Source organism: Bufo bufo, chromosome 11 (genome assembly GCF_905171765.1).
Source record: "Bufo bufo chromosome 11, aBufBuf1.1, whole genome shotgun sequence".
Lineage (NCBI taxonomy): Eukaryota > Metazoa > Chordata > Amphibia > Anura > Bufonidae > Bufo > Bufo bufo.
Window position 1 is genome coordinate 91,573,691 of NC_053399.1, and position 21,059 is coordinate 91,594,749.

At 41.8% G+C, this 21,059-nt stretch overlaps 1 protein-coding gene across 3 annotated transcripts in view; it reads right to left on the bottom strand.

Annotated features, from left to right (window-relative positions):
- The window catches only part of ARHGEF11 (Rho guanine nucleotide exchange factor 11), a 77,838-nt gene that overhangs the window by 30,443 nt on the left and 26,336 nt on the right, over window positions 1-21,059 (bottom strand). For all 3 annotated transcript variants that reach the window (XM_040411294.1, XM_040411295.1, XM_040411293.1), the window contains exons 2-6: window positions 10,293-10,384; window positions 4,347-4,445; window positions 2,203-2,252; window positions 561-618; window positions 132-298 (exon numbers count right to left, since the gene is read on the bottom strand). In XM_040411294.1, coding sequence (XP_040267228.1) covers window positions 132-298; window positions 561-618; window positions 2,203-2,252; window positions 4,347-4,445; window positions 10,293-10,384 — 466 coding nt within the window. The remainder of the gene's footprint in view (window positions 1-131; window positions 299-560; window positions 619-2,202; window positions 2,253-4,346; window positions 4,446-10,292; window positions 10,385-21,059) is intronic.

Genomic DNA, 21,059 nt, shown 5'->3' on the forward strand with positions numbered 1-21,059 from the left:
GACACCACATATTGCAGTAATAACCAAGAAACCGCTACCATCATTTAAGAATTTTTGGACTATTTTTGATTCTTGAAAAGTAGACATTACATGGAACCGCCAAGCCTTACCCTAGATCTCCCAGCCATTACCTGTAGTGGTTTAGGTCCTGTGATGCGCTGGGGAGGTGGCAAAGGGGGAGGCGGTGGCACTGGAGAAGACAAATTCCTGGGGGAGGCTGAAGGGCCATGATCATGCCCAGACATTGTTGAGGAAGGTGGAGGAGAACCAAGGAGGGTGAGCGCCACGTAGGTTCCAGCTGGTACAAAGCAAACAGAAACTAATATTATATAGATGTCCTAATATAACGGGGTCCCTCCGATGACAAGTCCCATTGAAAGGGGTTGAAGGAAATGAGATTCAGCCAATTCCTAGGCCAAAGGGGTGACCCACCTCAACCAGTGATTGGCTGAGCGGTTACTTCCAGGGAGCAGAGACTGGAGGGGACCCGAGGAAGCATCAGAAGGGCAGAGGAGACTGATCGGTAGCCCGAGAAACAGAAGACCACAAATAATACTCACACTTGATGAGCTTCACCACCTCGATGTGAGAACTGTTGGCAACCAACGTGCCATTAACCTGCAGGGAGAAGACGGTCAACTAAAATGTAAAGCAATGCGGTTCTCTGAGACTGTATCACACATCATAGGCTTAGATAAACAGCTCAACAGAAAGTATCACACATGATTAGCTTAGATACATCAGCTCACTAGACAAAAAGCTTAGATACTGTGGCTCAGGAGAGAGTATCATACATCATAACCAGCTCAACAGAAAGTATCACAGAATGATTGGCTTGAATACAAAGGTTCAGTAAACAACAGGCTTAGATACTCTGGCATAGCAGACAGTATCACACATCATAGGCTGAGATACACAGGTCAGACAGTCCGTATAACTCGTATACATCAGATCAGCAGAATGTTATGCCTAACAAACTTAATTACATTGGCTGAGAAGACAGTATCACACATGACAAGCTTAGATACCTTGACTCAGCAAAATGTATCACACATGATAAGCAGATACAATGCCTCAGCAGAGGAAGGGCTTAGATACACTGGCTCAGTGGACTATATGGCACGATACAATATGACTCAATACTCCAGCAGATTGTACCACACACAATGAAGACTGAGCAGACAGTATCACACGATAGGATTAGATACACCAGCTCACCAGACAGTATCACACAGGATAGGATTAGATACACAGCTCAGCAGACTGTATCACACAGGACAGGATTAGATACACAGCTCAGCAGACAGAATCACACAGGATAGGATTAGATACACAGCTCCGCAGACAGTATCACACAGGATAGGATTAGATACACCAGCTCACCAGACAGTATCACACAGGATAGGATTAGATACACAGCTCAGCAGACTGTATCACACAGGACAGGATTAGATACACAGCTCAGCAGACAGTATCACACAGGATAGGATTAGATACACAGCTCAGCAGACAGTATCACACAGGATAGGATTAGATACACAGCTCAGCAGTCAGTATCACACAGGATAGGATTAGATACACCAGCTCACCAGACAGTATCACACAGGATAGGATTAGATACACAGCTCCGCAGACAGTATCACACAGGATAGGATTAGATACACAGCTCAGCAGACAGAATCACACAGGATAGGATTAGATACACAGCTCAGCAGACAGTATCACACAGGATAGGATTAGATACACAGCTCAGCAGACAGTATCACACAGGATAGGATTAGATACACAGCTCAGCAGACAGTATCACACATGATAGGATTAGATACACAGGTCAGTAGACCGTATCACACAGGATAGGATTAGATACACAGCTCAGCAGACAGTATCACACAGGATAGGATTAGATACACGGCTCAGCAGACAGTATCACACATGATAGGATTAGATACACAGGTCAGTAGACAGTATCACACAGGATAGGATTAGATACACGGCTCAGCAGACAGTATCACACATGATAGGATTAGATACACAGCTCAGCAGACAGTATCACACAGGATAGGATTAGATACACAGCTCAGCAGACAGTATCACACATGATGTGCTTAGATACACCGCCTCAGCAGCACACTTTAAATGGAGGTTACATGCTAAGAGTAGTAGTTCTGTGAACAATGACACCCATATACATTCTGGACTCACCTTTACAATACGATCCCCCTCCTGCACCCCTGCCCGCATGGCCGCACCACCTGAAATGTAAAAGGAAAAAAAATCTGAATTTAAAACTTTATTTTTGCGTGTACAAAACAACATAGCCCTAAACTATGATACGTCTGCTTTAAAAGGGGCGGTGTCTGGTATTACTACTCTATTCAAGCTAATATTATGGCGCTGCAGTACCCGACACGACCTATGGACAAGGGAGGCGCTGCTGAAAAGGTTTTCATGTGATCCCTTTAAATAAAGCTACTGCAGGATTTAGTCAGGCCAGGTAATCATGTGTACAGTCGTGGCCAAAAGTTTTGAGAATTACATAAATATTGGAAATTGGAAAAGTTGCTGCTTAAGTTTTTATAATAGCAATTTGCATATACTCCAGAATGTTATGAAGAGTGATCAGATGAATTGCATAGTCCTTCTTTGCCATGAAAATTAACTTAATCCCAAAAAAACTTTCCACTGCATTTCATTGCTGTCATTAAAGGACCTGCTGAGATCATTTCAGTGATCGTCTTGTTAACTCAGGTGAGAATGTTGACGGGCACAAGGCTGGAGATCATTATGTCAGGCTGATTGGGTTAAAATGGCAGACTTGACATGTTAAAAGGAGGGTGATGCTTGAAATCATTGTTCTTCCATTGTTAACCATGGTGACCTGCAAAGAAACACGTGCAGCCATCATTGCGTTGCAGAAAAATGGCTTCACAGGCAAGGATATTGTGGCTACTAAGATTGCACCTCAATCAACAATTTATAGGATCATCAAGAACTTCAAGGAAAGAGGTTCAATTCTTGTTAAGAAGGCTTCAGGGCGTCCAAGAAAGTCCAGCAAGCGCCAGGATCGTCTCCTAAAGAGGATTCAGCTGTGGGATCGGAGTGCCACCAGTGCAGAGCTTGCTCAGGAATGGCAGCAGGCAGGTGTGAGCGCATCTGCACGCACAGTGAGGCCAAGACTTTTGGAAGATGGCCTGGTGTCAAGAAGGGCAGCAAAGAAGCCACTTCTCTCCAAAAAAAAACATCAGGGACAGGTTGATCTTCTGCAGAAAGTATGGTCAATGGACTGCTGAGGACTGGGGCAAAGTCATATTCTCCGATGAAGCCTCTTTCCGATTGTTTGGGGCATCTGGAAAAAGGCTTGTCCGGAGAAGAAAAGGTGAGTGCTACCATCAGTCCTGTGTCATGCAAACAGTAAAGCATCCTGAGACCATTCATGTGTGGGGTTGCTTCTCATCCAAGGGAGTGGGCTCACTCACAATTTTGCCCAAAAGCACAGCCATGAATAAAGAATGGTACCAAAACACCCTCCAACAGCAACTTCTTCAAACAATCCAACAACAGTTTGGTGAAGAACAATGCATTTCCCAGCACGATGGAGCACCGTGCCATAAGGCAAAAGTGATAACTAAGTGGCTCGGGGACCAAAACGTTGACATTTTGGGTCCATGGCCTGGAAACTCCCCAGATCTTAATCCCATTGAGAACTTGTGGTCAATCCTCAAGAGGCGGGTGGACAAACAAAAACCCACTAGTTCTGACAAACTCCAAGAAGTGATTATGAAAGAATGGGTTGCTATCAGTCAGGAATTGGCCCAGAAGTTGATTGAGAGCATCCCCAGTCGGATTGCAGAGGTCCTGAAAAAGAAGGGCCAACACTGCAAATACTGACTCTGCATAAATGTCATGTAATTGTCGATAAAAGCCTTTGAAACGTATGAAGTGCGTGTAATTATATTTCACTACATCACAGAAACTACTGAAACAAAGATCTAAAAGCAGTTTAGCAGCAAACTTTGTGAAAACTAATATTTGTGTCATTCTCAAAATTTTTGGCCAAGACTGTATTTTATGTCATGGTCACCATTATCTAAGAGAGAGTCACGTGATCCATTATACAATAAGCAGCTCAATGACGCCCGGCCGTGAAAGACATGCTTGTCTCCGCTCCAGCCATCGCAATGTCACCGACAGAGCAGAAAACATGACCTCCTTCAGGAGATGTAAAAGAGCAGTATAATCCTACCTAACAAACCATTAATAATACATCTGCCATATAAAAGTAATACAAAGATAACATACAACAGATAAATATTCATAAAAAAAAAAAACATAATGAACTGGATTACCTGGCCGCACTGACTGGACAAGGACAATTCTGTCCCCGCTGACCGTGAAACCAAATCCATTCTGATCTCTCTGGACAACCACACAGCGCTGGACCAAACCTAGAAAAATAAAAAACCATAAACTGAATGAAATACACTAAAACAATATAATGTGCTAAAATACAGCAACCTTGATGCAAAAGCAACATCTAATAAAACATTAAAATACAATGCTACAAACTTAAATATAGGAAGGTATAGCATAAAAAATATTAAAATATAACATTCAAATAGAATATAAAATATAGAATATAAAACTACTGATATTTTTTTTAAAAAAAAGCACAATACTACAAAATAAAATAATCTAAAAGATAAAATATACCATTTAAATATAATAAAATACATAATAAGCAGTAATAAAAACTACTGATCATATTTAATAAAAAAAAAATACTACAAAGAAAAAAAATCTAAAAGATCATATAAAATAATTAAATATGGTAAAATATATGCTATTTAAACAAAATAAAATGTCTAATAAAATAATAAAATACTACAAAATAAAACACTGCATACACAGATATAGTAAGAAACAATATACTAAAATTAAAAAAATAAATTAAAATATAATAAATATGCAGTAATATCTAACATAATAAAATCCTAATAAAACTATAAAAAAATAATTATAGATTTAAAAAAAAAAACATATACTAAATACACAATATTAAATATACCATGTAATAAAAGCATAACTATACGTGGTAAAAATTAAATATATCTAAAATATACAGTAATAAAAAAACAATGATAATAAAATCTGACTGATAATAAAATAATGACTAATATATAATGCTCTCCATTATGCTTAAAATATGTCTAAAATATTGCGGAGGTGAAAAAAAACATCATTCAGATATGTGACATAGTATAAGAATGGTGTAATTATCTTCTATGGCCTGTATTACCCTTTCGATTAATTAATATCGATATTTAGAAATTCGATACATTTCCTAGCCCCTTCCTAATTGGACAGTGTACTGAGGTAGGGGCTAGGAAAAGACCCCGAAACGCGTCTGGTTGTTTTAGCTGATGGACACACATTTATCCACACACCTGGAAATTGGATCCTTACTTCTATCTATGGAGCCCTCGACTGTACAAGTTCGATTTTCTGGCCTAGACTGAATGTCTCGATCTAAATATCCGCTTCTGACAAGCGCGAGATCCCACTTGAATACCCTCCATAAATTGGAGAAAGTTCGGAAGACCACTGGAGATCGTGAACGTCAGCGACCGCAGAATCATTCGAGCCGTTCCAGCTGACGAACTGTAATCAGCTACCGCCATACCCGACATTGCCAGCCACGCCGGACGCCACTGTGTGCGCGCAAGTCGTACGGCAAAATACCATATCAGGAGGTGTAATCACAGCCGAATCTGTTAGAATATCGAACAGAGACTATCGAATGTGACTTTTGTTTAGACAGTTATCCGAAAATATACTGGACACTTTATCAGCGAAAAGTTTTCGAATTTCAAAATATCGATATTAATTAATCGAAAGGGTAATACAGGCCATAGAAGATAATTACACCATTTTTATATTATGTTATATATTCTTATACACTGCTCAAAAAAATAAAGGGAACACTTAAACAACACAATGTAACTCCAGGTCAATCGCACTTCTGTGAAATCAAACTGTCCACTTAGGAAGCAACACTGAGTGACAATCAATTTCACATGCTGTTGTGCAAATGGGATAGACAACAGGTGGAAATGTTTTGGTCACTTTTGAATGCTGGCAGTGCTTTCACTCTAGTGGTAGCATGAGACGGAGTCTACAACCCACACAAGTGGCTCAGGTAGTGCAGCTTATCCAGGATGGCACATCAATGCGAGCTGTGGCAAGAAGGTTTGCTGTGTCTGTCAGCGTAGTGTCCAGAGCATGGAGGAGCTACCAGGAGACAGGCCAGTACATCAGGAGACGTGGAGGAGGCCGTAGGAGGGCAACAACCCAGCAGCAGGACCGCTACCTCCGCCTTTGTGCAAGGAGGATCACTGCCAGAGCCCTGCAAAATGACCTCCAGCAGGCCACAAATGTGCATGTGTCTGCTCAAACGGTCAGAAACAGACTCCATGAGGGTGATATGAGGGCCCGACGTCCACAGGTGGGGGTTGGGCTTACAGCCCAACACCGTGCAGGACGTTTGGCATTTGCCAGAGAACACCAAGATTGGCAAATTCGCCACTGGCGCCCTGTGCTCTTCACAGATAAAAGCAGGTTCACACTGAGCACATGTGACAGACGTGACAGAGTCTGGAGACGCCGTGGAGAACGTTCTGCTGCCTGCAACATCCTCCAGCATGACCGGTTTGGCATTGGGTCAGTAATGGTGTGGGGTGGCATTTCTTTGGAGGGCCGCACAGCCCTCCATGTGCTCGCCAGAGGTAGCCTGACTGCCATTAGGTACCGAGATGAGATCCTCAGACCCCTTGTGAGACCATATGCTGGTGCGGTTGGCCCTGGGTTCCTCCTAATGCAAGACAATGCTAGATCTCATGTGGCTGGAGTGTGTCAGCAGTTTCTGCAAGACGAAGGCATTGATGCTATGGACTGGCCCGCCCGTTCCCCAGACCTGAATCCAATTGAGCACATCTGGGACATCATGTCTCGCTCTATCCACAGACTGTCCAGGAGTTGGCAGATGCTTTAGTCCAGGTCTGGGAGGAGATCCCTCAGGAGACCGTCCGCCACCTCATCAGGAGCATGCACAGGCGTTGTAGGGAGGTCATACAGGCACGTGGAGGCCACACACACTACTGAGCCTCATTTTGACTTGTTTTAAGGTCATTACATCAAAGTTGGATCAGCCTGTAGTGTGTTTTTCCACTTTAATTTTGAGGGTGACTCCAAATCCAGACCTCCATGGGCTGAAAAATTTGATCCCCATTTTTTTTTTTTTGTGTGATTTTGTTGTCAGCACATTCAACTATGTAAAGAACAAAGTATTTCAGAAGAATATTCAATTAATTCAGATCTAGGATGTGTTATTTTTGTGTTGCCTTTATTTTTTTGAGCAGTGTACTATGTCACATATCTGAATGATGTTTTTTTTCACCTCAGCAATATTTTAGACATATTTTAGGCATAATGGAGAGCATTATATATTAGTCATTAGTGTTTTTCATTATTTTATTATCATTGGTTTTTTATTACTGTATATTTTATTTGTCAAATCTGCATTAGGTGTGATAATAAATATTTGATTGTCACCACTAGCCATATTTGTACGTATCTCTGTTTGGCCCAGGTGGCGAGTGCTCAGCCTTCCAACTATTTATTTCCAATTCTTTTTAGGACTGGGTGAGTCATTAGGCTTAGCAGCACCCAATCCACAGCTATAGACACAGTGAGCCGCCATACTTTTGTATTCATCAAAAAATATCCTAAAATACATAATATTAAATATACAACTCCAAATAATATAACCTGCTACGATGTAGTATAATCCTAAAATATAAAATAAACTAAAACATAATATCTAATAAAACATCTTGTAAAGTAATAAACAGAATTCTGAAGTAGAGTTGAGCTCTTTCCATTTCAGTAACTGGCCACAGGGGGGCGCAGCAGACCGCTCTCCGCACAGGATCTTCAGCCTTCTTGCTGCCAAGGTTGCTGAAAATCTTAGATAATGGCAGGAGCGGTGATAACAGGTTAAACAACCGGCAGATTAACCGTACAGGAGCCGAGCGGTAATTTAGATTCCAAGGGGGAAAAAAAAAACTGCCAGAGTTTTACACAACACAAGAATGAGTACGACGACGACAACCTCGGCTCTGCTACACCGCTCCATGTGTTCCAGGGAGTGACACCATACAGCACACATATACAGCGTATACTTTACACTTTTTGGCTGCTCAGCTTTCCTATACTCCCGAATTCTCGGACTCTGGGAAAGCTGGGTAACTTAAGTCCGAGGGACAATCTCGCTTGTCCCAAAATCCCACGAGGAGCGCGTGTTTCAGTAAATTATTACATTCCCCACGAAATGACAATTCTGGGAACTATTTTCTTTTAAAAAAATCTGTACTGTGCCAGTCCTCTATTATTCCTCCTAGAATTTTATGACTACATTGAAAACTGTGGGTTACCCCTTGCCAAAAGGGTGTCCCTCTACAGTCTGGCACAGACTGCACCGATTGTGTAGGGACACGCCGCCAACTGTCAATTCATTCAGGCATTTCTAAGAGGAATAACAGAGGAACGGCACAATGTAGAATTCTAAGAGAAGATGCTCCACTACTGGATCGTGGCAGATTGTGTAGGGGCAAATCCCCAACTAGTAAAAACCCAACTGTCAACTTATTCATGCATTCTTAGGAGGAATAACAGAGTAAGGCCCCTTTCACACGGGGGGCGAGTATTCCGCGCGGATGCGATGCGTGAGTTGAACGCATTGCACCCGCACTGAATCCTGACCCATTCATTTCTATGGGGCTGTGCACACGAGCGGTGATTTTCACGCATCACTTGTGCGTTGCGTGAAAATCACAGTGTGCTCCTCTTTGTGCGTTTTTCACGCAACGCAGGCCCCATAGAAATGAATGGGGTTGCGTGAAAATCGAAAGCAAGTGCAGATGCGGTGCTATTTTCACGCACGGTTGCTAGGAGACGATCGGGATGGAGACCCGATCATTATTATTTCCCTTATAACATGGTTATAAGGGAAAATAATAGCATTCTGAATACAGACTGCATAGTACAAATAAGGCTGGAGGGGTTAAAAAAATAATAATAATAATTTAACTCACCTTAATCCACTTGATCGCGCAGCCGGCTCTTCTCTTCTGTCTTCTTCTTTGCTGATTGCAGGAAAAGGACCTGTGGTGACGTCACTCCGGTCATCACATGGTCCGTCACATGATCTTTTACCATGGTGATGGACCATGTGATGACCGGAGTGACGCCACCACAGGTCCTGTTCCTGCAATCAGCAAAGAAAGAGACAGAAGAGATCCCGGCTGCGCGATCAAGTGGATTAAGGAGAGTTATTTTTTATTTATTTTTAACCCCTCCAGCGCTATTGTACTATGCAGTCTGTATTCAGAATGCTATTATTTTCCCTTATAACCATGTTATAAGGGAAAATAATACAACCTACAGAACACCGATCCCAAGGCCGAACTTCTGTGAGGAAGTTCGGGTTTGGGTACCAAACATGCGCAATTTTTCTCACGCGAGTGCAAAACGCATTACAATGTTTTGCACTCGCGCGGAAAAATCGTGCATGTTCCCGCAACGCACCCGCACCTTTTACCGCAACGCTAGTGTGAAAGAGGCCTAACACCTAGGGCCTCGCACACAAGACTGTTGTTTAGGTCAACGTCCAATCTGCACATGGACCTATTCACTTCGATCGGCCTGCAAATACTGAGCACACGTCATATGTGTGCCGTCCGCATCCGTGTGGCCGTTCCAAAATTTTAGAGCATGCCCATGGAACGGCACAAGGTACAGTTGTAAGAGAAGATGCTCCAGAAATCGGAGAGCGTCAGGTTGTGTAGGGAGCACACTCCAGACTGCTGGACATTTCTAGGAGGTATAACAGAGGAAAGCACAAAAGATCATCTAGAATTATGATTCCATGGGAAATACAAGTAGTTACTAAAACGGACAGGTCAGGAGAAGACTCCTCCAGGCAGAACTGATGACCTCCATGGGGGGTGGAGCATGACCAAGTGATTCTCTTTATTCTTCTTTGAATCCCTGTGTCATGCCCCGCCCCCCTGGCACTGCACTAGACATAACATCACATTGCCAAAACTGTCCCTTTAAATTTAATTTCTATGGTTGGCTCACTGTCACTACTGCCTATAAATCCCAATAAATAATGGCAATAAATCCCGACTCTTATCAAGGTGTTTAATTATTCCTGCTGGAGGTTTCCTGGTTACCTGTGGACTCGCCGTAGTCCGTGGCTTGGCGCTGGTGCCCGGGAGACCTTCGTTCTGATGCCCCGTCACTGACAGATGACAGGCTGCTCAACCTGCAAGAAGAGGAGGAAGCGGTGAGTAACATGGCCTGAAGCATAAAACAAGACGATCGGCACTTGTGTAAGCAGCCTTTACTGAACGTAGGATGAATGATCGTTTCTATTAGTTACGATCATTCCTTCCCCCTACATTTAACATTACGTCGGTAGCACATCCCTTCCGTACACAAGGACGTGTGCTGCCGAGCAGGCCTAAATCAAGCAAACGAATAGTCGAAATCTTATGGGCTGAATGAACGCCCCTAGTCCCTACGAACGTTGGTTCCCAATCATCGGCCCATGCGAAAGGCTCTTAAAGGGGTCCCACATGGAAGAGAAGCTCTGCCCTTTACGTGGCCTGATACAGTACCGTAATAAGCATTACATCGCCAGATTGCAGATGAATATAGGATGAATGATCGTTACTACGATCATTCATCCTTCATACACTTTACATTATCTAGGGCTTTGCTTAGACAAATCAATAGGCTGAATAAACACCCCTACAAATGTTGGTTCCCAGACTCATCAGTTCACGGGAAGGCCTCTTAAAAGAGGTCCCAGAAGGAAGAAAAGCTTTATGGTACTGCATCAGACAATGTTAATCAGCCAATCTGCGTTCGTTTAAACAGCCTTTATTTACATGGGCTGAAAGTAGGACAAATGATCATTTGTACGATCATTCCTCCCCTCACACAGTTTACATTAGGTGGGATTTTTGGACAAGTCGATGAGTTGAATGAACACCCCCTGCAAACACTTGCCCACGTGAAAGGCTCTTAAAGGAGTCCCAGATGGAACAAGGTTCTCCATATCGATCCTTAACATTTCGGACATTCTGCTCCAAACCACGATGGGTACTTTGAGCCACGAATATGAGGACAAGTCCTGATCTACATGAACATCATGGCTTTGCGCAATCTACGCGCTCAATGGTGGAACATAGGCCACCACATCCAATTTGAGTAGAGTTGGTTTTGTCTCCCACCATCTGAAGGTGCGTTGACTCCATATTTTTGGTCCATGTTTGGCCATACAATGTTTTCTAATGAGATCCTTTTCCATTTTTGACAGTAAACAAGTAGAAAAGTCTAGAACTAAGTTGTGGGCAAATCAAGTCTCCAAGAACGAAAAATAAAAGCAAAGTTCAGTGATGGAGAATGATTGACTTCTCTGTAGTCTAAACCTAAAAGCTTCGAACATCAGACAACTCATAAATATAACATCAAAGGGGAAGGAAAACTACCCCATTAATTATCCACCAGAGCTCCAAAATCATGGCAGCATGTCACCCCAGTAACTACAGAAATCCACTTCTACAGAAGGTTTGAGGAGAAATTCATGTAGACATTATTAATGTACATCGCCTGCTCACGCTGAAACACACTTGGGGGTCTTAGAAGCACCTAAAGGCTCCCTCAAAATGACTGTCCCAGGGAGCTAGGAAGTAAAAATCAATAAACATAGTCAAGGAACAGGTCAAGAGATGTGTCCTGGGAGAAGGAAGCCTATAACGCTTGGCAGGTTGCCTCCATAAACCTCAATATTTTTTAGGCCCAGCATGGACTGTGGGGAGGCTGTAGCTCAGCAGAAGGTGCAATAAAGAAATATCAAAGTAAAGAGCAGTGGGGGTTAAGGAGGCTGTGGGAAATCTAAGAAGGACTTGGGTAATGCCCAAATTTAAAATGACCCTTGACACCACCCTATTGACCTCCTGGGAACTGGTGGGATGTCCAAAATATGGTACCAGTTATGTGCGTGCGTGCAGAAGCAATGCCGACTGTTATATGACCCCAGTGAAGTACATGTAATTATATGAATCTATAAACATGTAGATATACGGGAAGGTTTAGAGTTGTAAGCGTCTGACGTAACTACAGCAATAGCACATGTGCCCTCTACTAAGAGTGTGTATAAAGTACATGAGCCAAACCCCCCCTACGTACAAGAATATAATTACTATAATACCGCCTTCTATGTACAAGAATATAACTACTATAATACTGCTCCTATGTACAAGAATATAACTACTATAATACTGCCTCCTATGTACAAGACTATAACTACTATAATACTGCTCCTATGTACAAGACTATAACTACTATAATACTGCTCCTATGTACAATAATATAACTACTATAATACTGCTCCTATGTACAAGAATATAACTACAATAATACTGCTCCTATGTACAAGAATATAACTACTATAATACTGCTCCTATGTACAAGAATATAACTACTATAATACTACTCCTATGTACAGGAATATACTATAATACTGCCTCCTATGTACAAGAATATAACTACTATAATACTGCTCCTATGTATAAGAATATAACTACTATAATACTGCTCCTATGTACAAGAATATAACTACTATAATACTGCCCCTATGTACAAGAATATAACTACTATAATACTGCTCCTATGTACAAGAATATAACTACTATAATACTACTCCTATGTACAAGAATATAACTACTATAATACTGCCTCCTATGTACAGGAATATAACTACTATAATACTGCTCCTATGTACAAGACTATAACTACTATAATACTGCTCCTATGTACAAGAATATAATTACTATAATACCGCCTCCTATGTACAAGAATATAACTACTATAATACTGCTCCTATGTACAAGACTATAACTACTATAATACTGCCTCCTATGTACAAGACTATAACTACTATAATACTGCTCCTATGTACAAGACTATAACTACTATAATACTGCTCCTATGTACAAGAATATAACTACTATAATACTACTCCTATGTACAAGAATATAACTACTATAATACTGCTCCTATGTACAAGAATATAACTACTATAATACTGCTCCTATGTACAAGAATATAACTACTATAATACTGCCTCCTATGTACAAGAATATAACTACTATAATACTGCCTCCTATGTACAAGAATATTACTACTATAATACTGCCTCCTATGTACAAGAATATTATTACTATAATACTGCTCCTATGTACAAGAATATAACTACTATAATACTGCTCCTATGTACAAGAATATAACTACTATAATACTGCTCCTATGTACAAGAATATAACTACTATAATACTGCTCCTATGTACAAGAATATAACTACTATAATACTGCTCCTATGTACAAGAATATAACTACTATAATACTGCTCCTATGTACAAGAATATAACTACTATAATACTGCCTCCTATGTACAAGAATATAACTACTATAATACTGCCTCCTATGTACAAGAATATAACTACTATAATACTGCCTCCTATGTACAAGAATATAACTACTATAATACTGCCTCCTATGTACAAGAATATAACTACTATAATACTGCTCCTATGTACAAGAATATAACTACTATAATACTGCTCCTATGTACAAGAATATAACTACTATAATACTGCTCCTGTGTACAAGAATATAACTACTATAATACTGCTCCTATGTACAAGAATATAACTACTATAATACTGCTCCTATGTACAAGAATATAACTACTATAATACTGCTCCTATGTACAGGAATATAACTACTATAATACTGCTCCTATGTACAAGAATATAACTACTATAATACTGCTCCTATGTACAAGAATATAACTACTATAATACTGCTCCTATGTACAAGAATATAACTACTATAATACTGCCTCCTATGTACAAGAATATACCTACTATAATACTGCTCCTATGTACAAGAATATAACTACTATAATACTGCTCCTATGTACAAGAATATAACTACTATAATACTGCTCCTATGTACTGGAATATAACTACTATAATACTACCTCCTATGTACAAGAATATAACTACTATAATACTGCTCCTATGTACAATAATATAACTATTATAATACTGCCTCCTATGTACAATAATATAACTACTATAATACTGCTCCTATGTACTGGAATATAACTACTATGATACTGCTCCTATGTACAGGAATATAACTACTATAATACTGCCTCCTATGTACAAGAATATAACTACTATAATACTGCTCCTATGTACAAGAATATAACTACTATAATACTGCTCCTGTGTACAAGAATATAACTACTATAATACTGCTCCTATGTACAGGAATATAACTACTATAATACTGCCTCCTATGTACAAGAATATAACTACTATAATACTGCTCCCTGTGTACAAGAATATAACTACTATAATACTGCTCCTATGTACAAGAATATAACTACTATAATACTGCCTCCTATATACAAGGATATAACTACTATAATACTGCCTCCTATGTACAAGAATATAACTACTATAATACTGCTCCTATGTACAAGAATATAACTACTATAATACTGCTCCTATGTACAAGAATATAACTACTATAATACTGCTCCTATGTACAAGAATATAACTACTATAATACTGCCTCCTATGTACATGAATATAACTACTATAATACTGCTCCTATGTACAAGAATATAACTACTATAATACTGCCTCCTATGTACATGAATACTGCACCATCTTTGCCCTTGGCCTCCGTACTTTCACACATGGTCTAGTTATTACCCCAATCATGAGATTAGGCCAAAAAGACTTTAAACAAACAAAAATATATCAGCTCACCGCCTTTAGGCAGCACTGAAGAAGATGCAATACCAGTCACAGCCATTAGATTAGTGTAACACTTTTTCTTTAAAAAAAAATCTGCTGAGCTGCAATACCAGACACAGCCATGATACTAGTTTGGCGCTATTCCTTTTAAGAAAGCAGCCATTATTTTAAAAATATTTTGAGTTGCAATACCAGACACAGCCACTAGACTAGGGTGGCGCTGTTCCTTTGAGAAGTCATTTGTATCCGCAATAGCTGGAAAGCCACAGGATGAAAAGAAACCTCTATGAAGAGAATGGATATTCACCAGTCTACACAGAAATGTGACAGCTACATTCCTGAATTTGTCTGTGTATACACAATATACGATCCATACGCCCCGCTCTGGGGTCAGTATATGCGGTATTATACATCCTACATTGGGAAACCGCGTCTGTTTACCCAGAGCCGGCACAGAAGCAAGGGCAATAATCCGTAACACAAGCACTCAGCGCTCACTATCCTTCATTTCTAGACATTTATTACAGCCGCCATCCGTCTGTATATATAGTACCGCACTATGCCGCCTTGTATGGGTAATGACGGGAGCCTATCATATAAACCAGGCCTCACTTTTATAATATGTGTATGTTATCCGGATTCGCAGTCAGTAAAGTTTCTTTTCCCGGGGCTAATCTGTCTTGTGCAAGCACGTGCGAAGGTGCTAAAAAGGTGTGTGTTGCCCTTTAAGACCGATTCACCTTGACCTGTCTAGGAGAAATAATAGATGGCAGAAAGTGGGTCGATAGCGGACTATCATTTACAATATAATTCTGCCATCCCACAGGCTAGAGGGGCTCATAGGAAGCCATGTTTTTAGGGTCAGCATTAAAGCAAACTCTATAAACATGGGAAGACCACCCTGTAGATGCTGCAAAACAGAGGCGGAAATATGATTGGGGGGCGGGGGTGAAGTGGTTAAAGTCGCCCCCTGGTGTCATAGAGTGCACAATAGTCACAGAAGAAGACACCCATATTATGGTTACTGGGGTCCTTCCGTTATAATTTATACTTCGGCTCTACTTTTCTGATTGGCTGCTGGATGTAAGCACAAGCCCACCGCCATCTAACCAGGAAGGGTAGATAGCGGACTATCATTTATGATATAATTCCGCCATCCCACACGCTAGTGGGGCTCCTAGGTTAAAGTAAACCAATGTAAAACTTGTGGAGACCGCCATGTAGATGTCACAGGCGGCACTACGGGCGGGGGTGAAGAGGCTAAAGTCGTACTCTGGTGCCTTGGGATGTTCAACAGCCACATAATGGTCATTAAGGCCCAGGAGCTTCAAGTTGGGTCTTTGCCGCTTTGGCCGGATTCGGACCCCGGTGAGTCAGGACCCCCGCGTCTATCGTTACGGCACAAATGAACCCAACAAACACGTAAAATGATCTAAACAAGAAAGCAACAGGAAGGAGGGCTGAAGGAAAAACAAAATAACGAAGTTAAGTGGAAATTCTGCCCCTGCATTCTTCACATTCTTCTCAGGCCGATGCAGAAATTCTGTAAGTTAACTGAAGTAACACACAGGACGAAGAGCAATAACCTTCAAGGCATGTCCACCATTCTTAACCCTTCCATCACCACGACTGAAAGAAGCCGAGACAGAAAGTACATCACCAAAGACCGCCCTCTTCAACAGATGGCACCAACCAGAGGTCTCCTTATGGAAAGCAAGTATCTCACCTAAGATGGCCCTCAAAGAGAACCAGAAGGCTTTGGGCTCACCACAATCCATGCCAAAAGGATCAAAGGGCTTACCTTAAGTAGATGTGGCTGCTAAGCGGCAGGTGGAAAGAGATGGACCACTTCAAGATGGCCCGATACCATTTCCACAGGAGCCGTCTAAAGCCGAGGCAACATTTTACATAAAATATGGAGGAGGCCGTGAAGGCCACCCTGCTAGGCCTCCTTGACTATTCACTTTCCCCAGTTTAGGTTCAACCAGACAATCTCAAGTTACTCAGGTGGGCTGGCACCGTTTTCACTTGAGTCTGTCAGGTCCCAGACTAAAGGACTTTTTAGTAGGCCCAAGCTGAACTGAGGAAGTCCAGTGCTAACATCATATTATGGGACCTTTTGGCCAATATGTCCAACACATTATCAGGCCATTGACTACTGAGAAAAGTCACAGTGCCCTTCATTTTGAGACCATGGCATACTTTTATCAATGTACATGGAGGAAAAGCCCATTACTAAACATGGTGGCAGGAGGGGTGAAACAATCACAAACCGTGGGATGAGGGGAGTGGAGAACATGAACTCGTTAAGGTCACATGCAATACACATTGACAGTCACATCTTACCAGGCTGCAATGGGGCTGATATAGAAGGATGAGACAGCGGCAACGGTGAAATGGACAAGAGAAGACAGACAAGTTAGTAAAGGACAAATGAGCGACCACCTCAACATGTGCACAAAAACAGTTGCAGTAAAGATGGTGCCATATGGACTAGGTCCCCAAAGGAACTGACCAGGGTTTAACTGTAAACTATGGGCAACGAGGCCACATTGGATTTGGATGTGAGGAGCACGTCCCCTTCTTAAAGCGTAATTCCATATTTAAAAAATATATATTTTGTTTTAATCCACATAAAGGGTTAAGTAACTTTTCAAATACTTTGCTGTACCGGTTTTGTAATGGTTTTTACTTATTCCATGTTTGTTCCAGCTGCTTTTAAAATCATGCTGGTTGCCCTTGGGAACAGACAACGGTTTAGCTCCACCCTGTTGTCGGACATGTGACCTACCAGACTAGCACTAGCTGTAAAACTTACCTCCCACAATGCACTGCTCTATGGTAAGGAGAAAATGGTGGAAATCTGAAGAACAGCACCACATGTAACCCAAAACTGCCCAAATCCCACAATGCTCCTCCTACAGGTCCAATCAGGGGTGGTCCTAGGAAAAACTAAGCCAGTGTCCCTGGACTGGACCTTCAGGAGCATGTGCAGCCCTGACCCTTCATTACTTAGCCCGTGTATGGCAGTAATACCTGGAAAACAGAATGGCAGGTTTATTTGACCAATGAATGGCAGTGTTATGTGAGTAATACAGGTCAGTATTATGTGGTAGTATTATTTGGATACTCTATGAAGATATTTAGGCACTGTATGGCAGTGTATTATAGTTGGTGTGCTGATATTATTTGAATACTCTACTGAGATATTAAGGCATTGCATGGCGCTATTTTGTGGGTAATAAAAGGCAGACACTATGGGGTAGTATTTTTTGGATACTCTGCAGAGATAACATTCAGGCACTGTATGGCAGTATTATGTGGATTATATAGGTGGGCACTATATGGCAGCCTAATTTGGCTACTCCATGGAGATAAAATTTAGGCATTGTATGGCGCTATTTTGTGGGTCATAGAGGTGGGCGCTATGTGGTACTATTACCTGGATACTCTATGGAGATAATATTTAGGCATTTTCTGACGGTATTACTTGGGCAGTATTGTGGGGACACTGAAAGCAAATATTGCACAGTAGTTTGTGGTATCGTATGGGCGAATTCAAGTATAAACTCCAAAAATGGCGGGATGGATGGAGGGGGCAGCTAGGGCTGGATTACGATGCTCCACCGGCCAATTGCTGCCTGACGACCACCCCCTCACCCCACCCGGTACGCAATTCATCTCAAGCTCCCCCTATTAAACCTTCCGACCCCATTCACTAAAGCCCTCTACTTGCTCCAATTTAAATCGCATCCACCCCCTTCAGGCCTATCCTGGCCTGGGCATCCCTCCCCTCACCGGTTGGGCCTGGACTTAATGCCTGTGAACTTCCACCACCTTAAAGGGATTGTCCACAATTACAAGACCACGGCTGCTTTTTTCTAAAAAGCTCGGCTCTACTGGAGTGAATGGGGCCGAGCTGCAATACCACACACAACCTGTGGACAGGAGTGGCGCCGTTTGCAGAAGAATGAAGCCATGTTTTTCTAATCCTAAAAGAGACCCTTGCCTAACGCTCCATATTACCTCGAACAATATGAAAAATTTCCCACCAGTTTTTCAGGTCTACAGCATGCTGCAACGTCTGGTTCCACAACACCAGGGGAATACGGTCACACACAGACAGACACAGACACGTTCCTACATACCTTGGCAAATGAGAGTGTCGTTTAGAAGGCGCCCTGCGACACAAAAAAGTGGACGGCAGAGAGATGACGTAGACATACGGCAGATCCCGTGAAGGCACAGAAGAGAGAAAGAAACAGGTATGACAAGAGACAGTGTGAGAGAGACAGGCGTGACTGCATGCTTCACTACTGGACAGGTAACAGTTACTACAAGCATAAAAGTAAAAAAAAAAATATCAGTCTGAGGTACAATATTAAATGGCGACCTTGAGCGAGAGAGTACAGAGTGTGTGAGAGAGCGCGAGAGAGTGCACCGGGTATGTTCAGCGTACATAGATGAAGACAGGAAATCCAGAACAAAAGTTACACAGTGACAAACACTTAAAGGGAAAGCAACGTATGCAAATTAAAAAAAGAAGAAAAGAAAAAAGCGCCTAGGGAACAAGGAGAACCGTTAAAAAATATTTGAGTATTTTGGAAAATATTTGCATTAGCACTAAGCAGTGGTGTACATAGAGAAGTAAGGGCCCCATAGCAAGGATCAAACCAGGCCCCCCACACAGGACAAAAGGGTTTCTGCCTAAACCCTTTTTCAGTGACCCTCGGGCAATTTTTCCACTGCCTCATTGGCTAAAAAGTTGTTCCTTTAGATGGTAGAGTCCTGACCAAGTTTTCACCTCCAGTAGAAGAGGAGATGAACCCAACAAAGACTGGGCCCCCTCTCGACCTGGGCCCCATAGCAGTCACCTGGTCTGCCGCTATGGTAGTTACGCCCCTGGTACTAAGCTAATCCCACATGGTGGGTGACCACCATTTCAGAACATGAAGCTACATCTAGGCAAGTGGATACAGGAGGTTCTGTATTAACCATAGATGGTGGCAACAGAATATGTAGGCTTCTCCCTTTCAGTAGATGGTACTTTTTGAGATCAGTTTATAGCTACGCGCTGCATAGATCATACCAATCCCTACGGTGGCTGAAGGAGAGGGTCCCGATTGTACCATGAGGCACATGAAGAGGGTTGTTGGATGCCTTTACAGATTCTAATGTCCATTTTTCACCATATTTTATCATCTGTAGGTTGTAGTACTTCAAGTCGCTTAGCAACCACTTGACTTCCTGTCTAGGTGACCACAATTGAAGCACATGAAACCACGTGTACAGAGGTGGTCACCGGAACGTATATCTACTATATAATAGACTACATAGTCTATCTATTCATCTTAGTCATGCAACATTGAAAAAACAGTCGGGCCAAGAGTAAGAAGTCGAGGAACAAGAAAGATGGGAAGTTGCGCTTTGTGTACTAAGAAGGAGGCTTGTTAGAGGATTCCATATCCCAACCGGGAGGTAGGCGTTCATCTTTTAATCAATAACAGGATAACCTTGTAATTTGGAAGCCACCATGTGGCAGTCTCGTCAGGTTGTACCCATCGTGTGACTCTGTACAAGCCTATGGGACCCAATGATGTATGGCCAAACCAGCCTTTCACCAAAAAACAAAAAATTCAACCTCAACCTCCATGTTTTTTGTAGTTGCTATTCCCTCAATATGAAGATCTCCGTTTGTTGATTTCCCAAAAATCTCCAAACCGTTCTCATAACCAGACCGACGTGTTGTAGGATACCAGGAACTATTTTATCTGTTTTAGAAATCTTTTTGGTCAACATTTCCAGGTCAAGGAGTAATACGCTGAAATGTTCGCACCGAGGGTCGGTCTCTTTCTCAGGACTGGCTTGTTTGGATGAGAAGTTCCTGGGCCAAAAACAATTGTTCTACCTAAAAATAAAATCAGGGTCAGACGGGAATTATTTTTGTTTCAGTCACGAAGCAGAAACCTCCTCTTACGAAGAGTCAATACACTGCTGAGATGTTCCTCAAGGTCAAGGAGCAAGATCTAAAGAGGATCATGGGGGACAAGATAGATGCTAAATTTATACCATGACTGTAGAGAAAGACCAGGCAGCTTC